Below are 10402 nucleotides of genomic sequence, written 5' to 3' on the forward strand. Positions count from 1 at the left end.
GTTTATATTAGCTCCAGACGGGATGTAAAACACACACGGCCTAATGCAGATTGAACCGGCGGGCAGGGGCACTGTGATGTAGCGGGTGTGGGCGATCGACATGCTTTCATTTCCACACTGCCCCCCTGCACCAGGGTACCACCTGAACCCCAGCGTGAGGCCTCTGCTTTTTACCCTTTTCCATTTCCGCGAGAGAATAAAGAGCATTTTAAACTATTAGGCTGTGAGGGGTGTAATGAATTGGATAATTGGGGGCTTGCGTTGTTCTGTTATGGTGTGGCGGTGAACGCTGTTACTCTGGCCGTGTGGGAGTTTATACACCTCTTTAATGGAGGCAGCCGCGGGGGGGGGGGGGGGGCTGTGTGCGTTATGTGTGAGGATGTGTGTGTGCGTGTGTGTGTGTGCCTGCGTGTGTGAGGATGTGTGTGTGTCTGTGTGTGTGCCTGCGTGTGCGTGTGTATGTCTGTGTGTGTGAGGGTGTGTCTGTGTCTGTGTGTGTGTGCCTGCGTGTGCGTGTGTATGTCTGTGTGTGTGAGGGTGTGTCTGTGTCTGTGTGTGTGTGTGTGTGTGTGTGTGTGCCTGTGTGTGTGTGTGTGTCTGTGTGTGTGAGGATGTGTGTGTGTGTGTGTGTGTGTGCGCCTGCGTGTGTGTGTGTGAGGATGTGTGTGTGTGTCTGTGTGTGTGAGGATGTGTGTGTGTGTCTATGTGCCTGTGTGTGTGTGTGTGTGTGTGTGTGTGTGTGTCTGGAGAAATGGCATGGTGTCGCACTGACTGGGCAGACAAATTTATTAGTTTGTTGTGATTATTCAACTTCAAACACTAGATTTCTTCAAATGATCGAATAGCATTTCAAAGAGACTCATCGTTGAAACGTACTTGAGTGTCAATATAACACAGTTCCATCGAACGAACGTCGACACAGTTTCATGGGACGACCGCCTGGCTGGAATTGGTAGCAGCAGCGACCGGAAAAGCCACCTGTCAGAATGGCCACCTGTCAGAATGGCACCTGTCAGAATGGGCACCTGTCAGAATTCTGCGTGACGACGTAAAGCCAGCGGCCCAATCAAACTGTCTTCACACGGACGCCTGTAAATAACAAGCCCTCGGAGTAAATGTGAAATCTGTCAAGCGTCTCTCTCTCTCTCCTGCTGTGTTAACAGTGGCAGGCAGGGGGGTGGGTGGGGGATCTGTATGGAAAACGCTGTATAAATAAACATATTATTATACTGTCTGTGCGAAAGGGCTGTGGGTAAATTCGGAGGAAATAAACGGCTGTGTTTAGTGGTTGTGAGTCAGATGTGGTTCGGGTGTGCGAGAGCGTCGCTTTTAAAGCACCCCCCAGCACAGAGGGGGGCGCTGTCCCCCCTGCACCTTCCGCTTTGATTTGCTTCCGTTCGGCCAGAAGAAGAGCATCAGTGAGGCCGGGCGCCGTTAGGGCCTGCCTTGCGTTTGGCTGTCCGACTGATCCCAACGGTGTTGGATGGGGTTGAGGTCAGGACTATGTGCAGGCCGGTCGAGTTCTTCCATATCGTTCTCAACGGAGCTATTTCTGTACGGACCTCGCTGTGTGCCCAGGGGCATTGTCATGCTGAAACAGGGAAGGACCTTCTGCAAACTGTTGGGGAAGCACAGAATCTTCTAGAATGTGATTGTATGCTCTGCCATTAAGATCTGCCTTCACGGGAACTAAGGGGTCGAGCCCAAACCATGAGAAACAGCCCCAGACCAAGGGGTGTCCAGATACTTCTGGTCATATAATGTGTGTGGCTTAGCCATAACAACTGGGAACTGACCTACAGCCCATGTGGGATGTTACTTTGTATGCAAATATTGACACCAGTTTCATCCCTGTGTGTCCAGTACAAAAATACTTGACAATACCTACAGGCATGCATGGACGGGCACGGTGGCATAGTGGTTCGCACTGTCGCCTCACAGCAAGAAGGTTGTGGGTTCGAATCTCGGCTTGGGGCCTTTCTGTGCATGTTCTCCCCGTGTTCGCGTGGGTTTATTCCGGGTACTCCAGTTTCCTCCCACACTCAAAGACATGCATGTTAGGTGCACTCCTGCAGGTGCCCTTGACCAAGGCACTTGCCTCAGAACTGGAGTTGGTCCCCGGGCGCTGCACTGTGGCTGCCCACTGCTCCTAGGAAACTAAGGATGGGTCAAATGCAGAGGACAAATTACCCCACGGGGTTCAATAAAGTATATCTTATCTTAACTATCTTATCTTAACTATGCTAGCTCAGTGAAGGACTGCAGACTAGCTCTGCTCCGTGAAGTGATGGAAATGGTGTGAGTTTGGGGTTGCCAGGTATGCCTGTCACTGAGTGTAAACTAGTGCTCCCACTGCCACTACCACTGCATCCAACAGTACAACATACCTGGCAACCCCAAACTCACAGTGTACACCTACTAACCGCTACACCCAGTGGATGGATACACGGTCACTTGTCGGTTAATGGTTTGAATTTAGCTGCCTCTAAACTACCGTGACTGCAATTTTGATTTCTGTTTTTGTTTTCACTCGTTATGAACATGCAAGGTGCAGTTGTAAATAACTCCGCTTTCGGTGATGCTGGAAGGTGTACTTCCATCACAGTTTAAGCAAAGCTAACGCCGCTTCCATCTGTGGCCATTCGTAGAGGTAGCACCATTACAGTAGCATGCAGCCTGTTAGGTATTTTCTACTGGGTGCACAGACATCGTCTAACAATGGCAAAATAATAATAATGACAATAATCCTCAAAAAATTGATCTGCATCTTTAAGGGGTATTGTCCAGTCTGTGAGCATAGCACAGCTGGTGCCACTTCATCTCTTGTGGCTTTTTTGTATGAACGTTTGAACTCCCCTCTGAAATTTCAGTTGTTAGACCAAAAAGAAAAGATGGCGGTTTACAAAGCTCTGCCACGTTCCGGGCATTTCCGTGCGTCACCGCCGTCTACCGTCCACACTTAAACCGGAGCCATATTCACTGGAGCCGCTCCGCTCGGGACACCGCCGAGCACGAGGCTGATGGCGCTCGCTGTGTCCCCCTGCAGGGCAGAGAGGGGATGACGTGCTACTACCTGACGCACGGCTGGGCGGGGCTCATCGTGGTGGTGGAGAACCGCCACCCCAAGTACTACCTGCACGTGTCCTGCGACTGCACCGACAGCTTCAACGTGGTGTCCACCCGCGGCAGCCTGAAGACCATCGACAGCGTCCCGCCCCTGCACAGGTACGCACTCTCGGCGGGCTAAGCTAGCGCTAGCGTGCCCAAATACGACACGCCTCTCAACGAAAATTAACCTGTGAATTACAGTCGAAATGGTGGAAGGGTAGGTGGCATAGAGGGGCATATAAAAGGTGGTGAGCTAGCTTGTTTTACATAAGAAATGCATTCAAATCCATATTTAAAATGCATGTGTTTGAAATACAGCCCAGCCATTAGTCAGAGGTTTAAATACTGGTGTAATTGAGCCTGCCAGTATGACCAGAATGCGGGGTTTATACTCTTTGAGAGTATTTCATTGTTTCCAATACCCCAGACAAGATCAGTAAAGTGTAGAAAAGTATTTGAATCCAAAACAAATACGTATTTGTCCCAGGTCTGGCCGAGTAGATGATTGGGTGTGTGGTGCAGTCTGTTGATTAAAAGGCCTTGACAGGCTGTGTTTGTTCTGATTGGCGGCTGCCGTGGTGATGTCGTGTGAGGTCACATTTCGGCCAGTGCCCACCATTTTCGATTTTACACCTCGTGAAATAGCTTTTGAAAAAGCACAAAAAGACGAGCTTGAGCGAATTCAAAATGCTGTTTGTTTGTTTTTTCAAACAAAAATTTTTAAAAAGGCATATTTAATCCGCAAGTAAAGTGGAGCTATAGCTCAGACCAGGGATCAAAGGGAAATAAGCGGTAAAACTAGTCGGAACAGATGTGCAGGTTCAGCGGCCAGTGTGCGCCGTTTGAATTTTCTAAATGTGTGCGTATGCCAAGTGCGGTCCCACGCATCGCACTCGATACGCGATCGCGGTTTTTCATAAGGAAACCAAGAAGAGAAACAACGAAAAATGGAAAATCTCTACTTTAGCTGTTTTTCGCGCACGATTAAAAACGGAAAAGTAAAATAAAAACGTCCGTTGACGCCGTCCATTTCCGGCGGGTTCCGTCTTCCGGTCGTTAATCTCCTCGACTACTGGAGTTGAATGAATTAGCCAAACCAACCGCGCGCGGATGCTTTATGTCCCGGCAGGGACCTGGGCAGCCGGATTTCTGTCACGGTATGTAAGTGCGGGTTCTCACTGGGTGCGTGCGGGCGTTCGCTCTGCCGGGGCCGCAGCCGTGACGCCTCGTCCGCTGCGAGCAAGCCTGACTTTCACAGTCGAGAAGCAGCGCGTTTATGTCCGCTGCTGTGTTGGCGCACATCTCCCGGTTTGGAACGCAGGTACCGGTTAAAGACTAGGTCGGTGAAAAGTGGTGTTTCTCGGTCGTGAATGGGCAGGACACTGCCGTTGTACCCTTGAGCGAGGTACTTAACCTGCATTGCTTCAGGATATATCCAGCTGTGTAAGCGGATGCAGTGTAAATGCTTGTGTAAGTCGCTCTGGATAAGAGCTTGTGCTAAAAGCCTGTAATGTAAATGCCTGTAATGTAATGAATGCCGAAGCTGAGGAGTGTGTTGATTTTTGTCGCCCCCTGCAGGCAGGTGCTGGTGGTGCTGTCCCAGCTGGAGGGGAACGCGGGGTTCTCCATCACGCACCGGCTGGCGCACCGCAAGGCGGCGCAGGCCTCCCTGGGCGACTGGACGCCCACCAAGGCCACCCACAGCCCCCAGCTCACCCCCGACATCGACGGGCTCCATCGGCCCCGCCCCCTATGACCCCGGCCCCCACCGGCCCCGCCCTTCTATGACCCCGGCCCCCACGGCCCCGCCCCTCTATGACCCCGGCCCCCACCGGCCCCGCCCCCCTATGACCCCGGTCCCCACCGGCCCCGCCCCCTATGACCCCGGCCCACTCCCTGCTGGGGGAGGGGCGTGGCCCTTCAAACCAGGGCAGGACTTCGGACCGCACGCAGACAAGGGAGGGGAGGGGAGGGGAGTCCGCCCGTCCCCTCCTGTAGATCTTTCCTCAGAGAGAGAACTGTGGTCCTGCCAAAAAAAAAAAAAAGTCTTTCGGTTTCGGGTTTGCGTCCCGTGCATTGTGCTGTTCCAGGCCAGCCGAGGAAGGTGCTTTTCGTCGCGGGGAAGGGGCTACGTTTCTGCATGGAGGGGGGAGTTTTTGGGGGGGGGGTTTGGTCAGCCCTCCACCCGCGGCCCCTTTCGGATGGTACGTCCCTCCCGGCCCGCCTTTACGACCCGCCGACCTCCTCCGCCTGACCTCCGCCTGACCTTGGCCCCCGGCGACGGGCCCAACTGCGGCGGCGGGCTTCCAGAAGCTTCCGCCGCTTAAAGAAGGCGGAGCCAGCCTGGTCGTCTGCGTATGGGCCTGTCGGTTGTGTCTGGAAACTTTTTTATTTGCTTTTTTATTTTTTTTTGGTTTGTTTTTTTTTTTTTTACATCTTCATTTTTGCAGTTTTGTCTTCGACTTAATCGTGTAATTTTTCGGGTTTGCGTGGAGCTCACCAGCTGTGGATCCTCAGGGTCAAACTCCTTTGCTGTGCAGTGACATTACGCAGCTGTACAGTACGTCACCCCAGGAGGGGTGGAGGCTGCTGGGGGCGGGGGGGGTGGGGGGTGGGGGTGGGGGGGGGGTTCCATTATGAGCTTAATAGGTTCTTAATCTGTGGTAATTGGCTGAGGTAGATGGTCACTGTGTTTCCGGTGTGTGGAGACTGCGGGCTAGCGGTCGTAGCCTGTCTCGCTACGTCCTCCCTTCACTGCTGTCGGTTAGCTTTCGCCTGCTCTTACTGGGGCCCGCGTCCTCCCGTATAAATCCCATTAGAGTTCCATTTATTTACCGCCGCTTATAACAGGCCCGTTGCCATGGCACCGGCGGATAGCTGCGAGCGACGCTGCGGGCGCAACCGGTTCCCGAGCCGTTTGTTGACAGCGCGGGCCGCGTCGCTCGTTCGTTTCGCGGCGTTGCATCACCCGCCCCCGCGTGCCCTCGCTCCTCAGCCGAGGCGGCTGCGCCGCGTCGCCTGGTCGAGAAGCGCTCGTCCCCGGACAGACGCTCTCCCGCCCGCGCCTCGCGCCCGCCAGCGGCCATCCTCTGCCGGGTTCGATCGGTGGCCGTTTCGCGTGTGAGAGAGGCTGGGCCCGGCTGTGTAATGCAGTCGCCAGGAAACGGAAACTGCGGCGCTCTACGGGGCCCTGGGTCAGCCTTACCATCGCTCACACCGACAACAGGAAGGGGAAGGTCAAAGGTCATGTCACCCTCTCTCACTGTTCACAGGTATTCAGGAACACATCCAAGGTTTAAATATAAATTATGTATAAGCTTGGTGTCGTTAGTAACCAGCACACATCAAACTCTCATTGTGGGGCTGGTCCCCGACCCTGAGCACCATCCCCGACCCTGAACACCATCCCCCACCCTGACCACCATCCCCCACCCTGAGCACTGTCCCCAAACCCTGAACACTGTCCCCTACCCTGAGCACCGTCCCCCACCCTGACCACCATCCCCCACCCTGAGCACTGTCCCCTACCCTGAACACTGTCCCCCACCCTGAACACTGTCCGCCACCCTGACCACCATCCCCCACCCTGAGCACTGTCCCCTACCCTGAACGCTGTCCCCCACCCTGAACACTGTCCCCACCCTGAACACTGTCCCCTACCCTGAACACTGTCCCCTACCCTGAGCACTGTCCCCCACCCTGACCACCATCCCCTACCCTGACCACCATCCCCCACCCTAAACACTGTCCCCTACCCTGACCACCATCCCCCACCCTGAACACTGTCCCCTACCCTGAGCACTGTCCCCCACCCTGACCACCATCCCCCACCTGAACACTGTCCCCCACCCTGACCATCATCCCCACCCTGAACACTGTCCCCTACCCTGAGCACTGTCCCCCACCCTGACCACCTCCCCACCCTGAACACTGTCCCCTACCCTGAGCACTGTCCCCTACCCTGAATACTGTCCCCCCACCCTGACCACCATCCCCTACCCTGAGCACAATCCCCAAATGAAAGTGTTTAGTGCAAAATCTAGAAAGGAAATCAAGCTCCTCTCCTCTCACCACTTTTTCCATTCACAAGATGTTTGTTCATTCCAATCAGGTAAACAAACCACTTTTTTGGCAAGTAAACAGAAGTGTAGGACATCAAAAAAGAGATTATCAATTCTGCAGGGGGATGGAGGGATTAAGCTTTGATGAGAATTTTGTTAGGAAAGCATTTTTCCTCCTGGAATATTTTACTGGTAAGCAGAGATCCCTGGGCAGAACTGAGCAGAATACCGTATGCTAACATTTGGTGTTTTCAATCAAGTATCTGCATTTATATAAAACAGTTCATTGCAGTTCTCAGCTGTCGTTGACTGTGGCATGGCAGAGGTTAAGATTAAGACTTTCGGCAGTTCACCTTTTCCTTAACTGAGTGTAGCAGGTTTTTAAAAAAAATAATAATAATCATCCTTTACCTCTATTTGTTCCTACACAAAATCTGACAGTAGCTGAAAGTAACGACATGTGCATGATTATTTTTTATTTAGTTCCTACTTGAATTTGGTGCACAAATATAAGGACTGAGCATATTTCAGTTCCGTGAAATGGAGGTCCGTTTGAATGTCTCTGTGTTTCCTTCTGTGTTTGTCTTTTTATTTTGGGATGGTGCCATCTCAAAAACGCTGGATTTCGAGCTCCAGAATGTAATGACAGAAGGGTGCTGTGTGGTTTTTTTCTGTGGATGCTAAACAGGGTAACTTATTAATTAAGACTATCCAAACCAGCCTCTCAATCCGAGTCATTTGAAACTTGAATGGAATATATGAAATGTTTGGGACGTTTTGCGAAGCAAACACAAGGCTGCTCTTTGTATTTAAAGAAAGATCTTGGTGTTTTCTGCACGTGAAATAGCCATCGCATTAATGTTGTGTTTTGTTCAGTCTGGAGGCCCTGTGTAGTGTTGAATGAATACTGATGACTGTTGTGCAACCTGACAGCCTTGACACATTAAGACACACGTGGTTTATACTATGGATGATACGTCTTCTCTCTCTCTCGCCATGTTTTATGGATGAATATGGTAATGATGTTTGTGGGAACCGCAAGAAACCCCGGAGGTTAATCTGCTACCCTCGATGGAAGCTAGAGGATTCTGTGAACTGGGACGCGTGCATGTGTTTCGCCAAGATGTTCGAATCGGTGAGACGAACAGAAGCGGTTACGTATGAGCAGAGCCTTGCCCATTACCAATGAACTCAACCCCCCCTACGAAAAGCCAACCCACCGCTGTTGCAGCTGATCGTGGTGAAGCACAGGGATTGTACGTCTTTCGTTTGCAAAAACGCTCTGTTCAATTTCACGTCCTTACCTCCTCATCTTCTGGGTCATCTCATCTGCGGTACGATCGCGTTTGAATGTTAAGGGAAATCTCTGGCTCTCGGCGTGCTTTTTTTGCCACCCTCCGTCGTCAGAGGGCTTGACTTGTCCTTTTTGCTAAATTGTACAGGTACCAACCCTCCTTTGCCAAGCTGTGAATACTTTTATCCTTGGAAAAAAAAAAGAATCAAGATCGACGTATGGCAGAACTACAAAGGAACACTTTTTGGGGTGGAGAATTATACAAGGAATATTTTATCCATTTTAGAATACAGAACAATCTATATGTAAAGAATATGTATGTATAGTTAGTTTGCAAACTCAGGTTCCAAAGGACCAAATAAAGGATTTGTTTTTTACGGGCAGGTCTCTGGGTGAGGTTTGATGATTGCATTTCCCCTTCCTTCTCCGTTTCCATTTTCACTTATTCATGAGTCCGGGTTTGGCTCATACCCCCAGCTCTGTCTGAAGTTGAAAATAAAAACACTTGGGATATTTCGGGAGTTTTTATTTTAATCGGCAACACAGAGGCCAAACATAAAAAATAAAGAACATTTATTGTTGAGGGCATCGCAGAAAAAAAAAATTCCAGAGGACGCTACAACTACATGAAAAGTCAAAGTAAATGTCAACGTATTTATTCATATGAACTTAAACTTCTGCAAGCGCTCGAAAGCAAAATATCAGACTTCACAAATATTCTGAGAGCTCCAGAAAAATCACTGGTATGAAATATATGAATTGCCTCAACAGATGCATTTTAATAGTGCGCCTCCACAGATGATCTGTGTAGCCGATAACATCAATCTCAGCCATTTCTTGGCCAGTCACTTCATATGCAAGACACAAGTTTGAGCTTCGACTTCACCGCACTGCTCGGCATGTTCTCCACGCAGCTCCAGTATAATTATATCCACAAGGCTATCGCAGAGAGGCCTCTAATTGGATACTTTTTTGAGATTTTGATTTTGTGCAGTTGAGAGAGGAGAGAAGCTCCTGCGTTAGAATGCTGGAAGCATACTTGTATGTACTATGGCCCGCGTGACGGGTTACTGATAGTTGGTATTACTGAGACGTGGCTTGGGGAAGGAGACAGGCACGCGTATTATGCAGAGGGGGTATAAACTAATCAAGGAGGACAGATCCAATGAAGGAGATTGGGGGTGTAGCATTTTTAATTAAAGTAAAAATTAATGCGCAGGGAGTTTGGGGAATACTCTCGTCCCCAGCGTGGAGCTCCAAGGCCTCGTTTGTGAAAACGTTCTCGGATATAAACTTTGAAATAGTCTTGAGATCATTTCCCAGGCTGGGTTCATTCTTCATTTGTAAAATTAACTGAGACAGTTGCTTACGGTGGCTTAAAGTGGTGCATCATCGTCTTGCGCTGTAACGGCGTCTCCCGCTTTAACAACGGCTAATGTAGTAACATTGTCTTCCTTAATGTAATAACTGTCGGTTAACGTAATAACTTATTTATAATATATATTGTCTGTAATATAATATAACAAGGTATTACATTGGTTTTTGTATTAACCAGAGGTTACAATTTGATGAATAATGTAATTACCGATAGTGTAATAACATGCCAAATCGGTGTCCAAACATCTTATTTCATATCTAATCGATACTAAGTATCTTGCAAGGGTGGTCCTGGGGTTAAGGTTACTGCCCCAAAGATTTTAATCTGGTCTAATGCTCTTTGACACATCCCACCCATCTTCTGACTTTTCTGTGTCAATCACACTGTTATGATCACTCTCAAATGTTCTACTCACCCACTGTGGAAGCCCTGTTGGAAACCCTGAAGAAGTGCCAAACTCTCAGTGCTGTGTAGGACAGCCAAGGTGGCATACCTGCCATCTCATTCTCAATGTGTGCAGCTAAACACACAGTTTTCCCCCAGTTGTGTCCTTGGTCACGA

At 50.1% G+C, this 10402-nt stretch overlaps 1 protein-coding gene across 1 annotated transcript in view; it reads left to right on the forward strand.

Annotated features, from left to right (window-relative positions):
- LOC135244165 (calpain-15-like) overlaps window positions 1-8840 on the forward strand; it is a 33302-nt gene extending 24462 nt beyond the window's left edge. Inside the window, 2 exon segments of the mRNA XM_064316408.1 lie at window positions 3047-3225; window positions 4687-8840. Of these exon segments, the coding sequence (XP_064172478.1) occupies window positions 3047-3225; window positions 4687-4864 (357 nt within the window). The 3' untranslated portion in view covers window positions 4865-8840.
- Window positions 8841-10402: the final 1562 nt, after the last annotated feature.

This window comes from Anguilla rostrata, chromosome 17, assembly GCF_018555375.3.
Source record: "Anguilla rostrata isolate EN2019 chromosome 17, ASM1855537v3, whole genome shotgun sequence".
Lineage (NCBI taxonomy): Eukaryota > Metazoa > Chordata > Actinopteri > Anguilliformes > Anguillidae > Anguilla > Anguilla rostrata.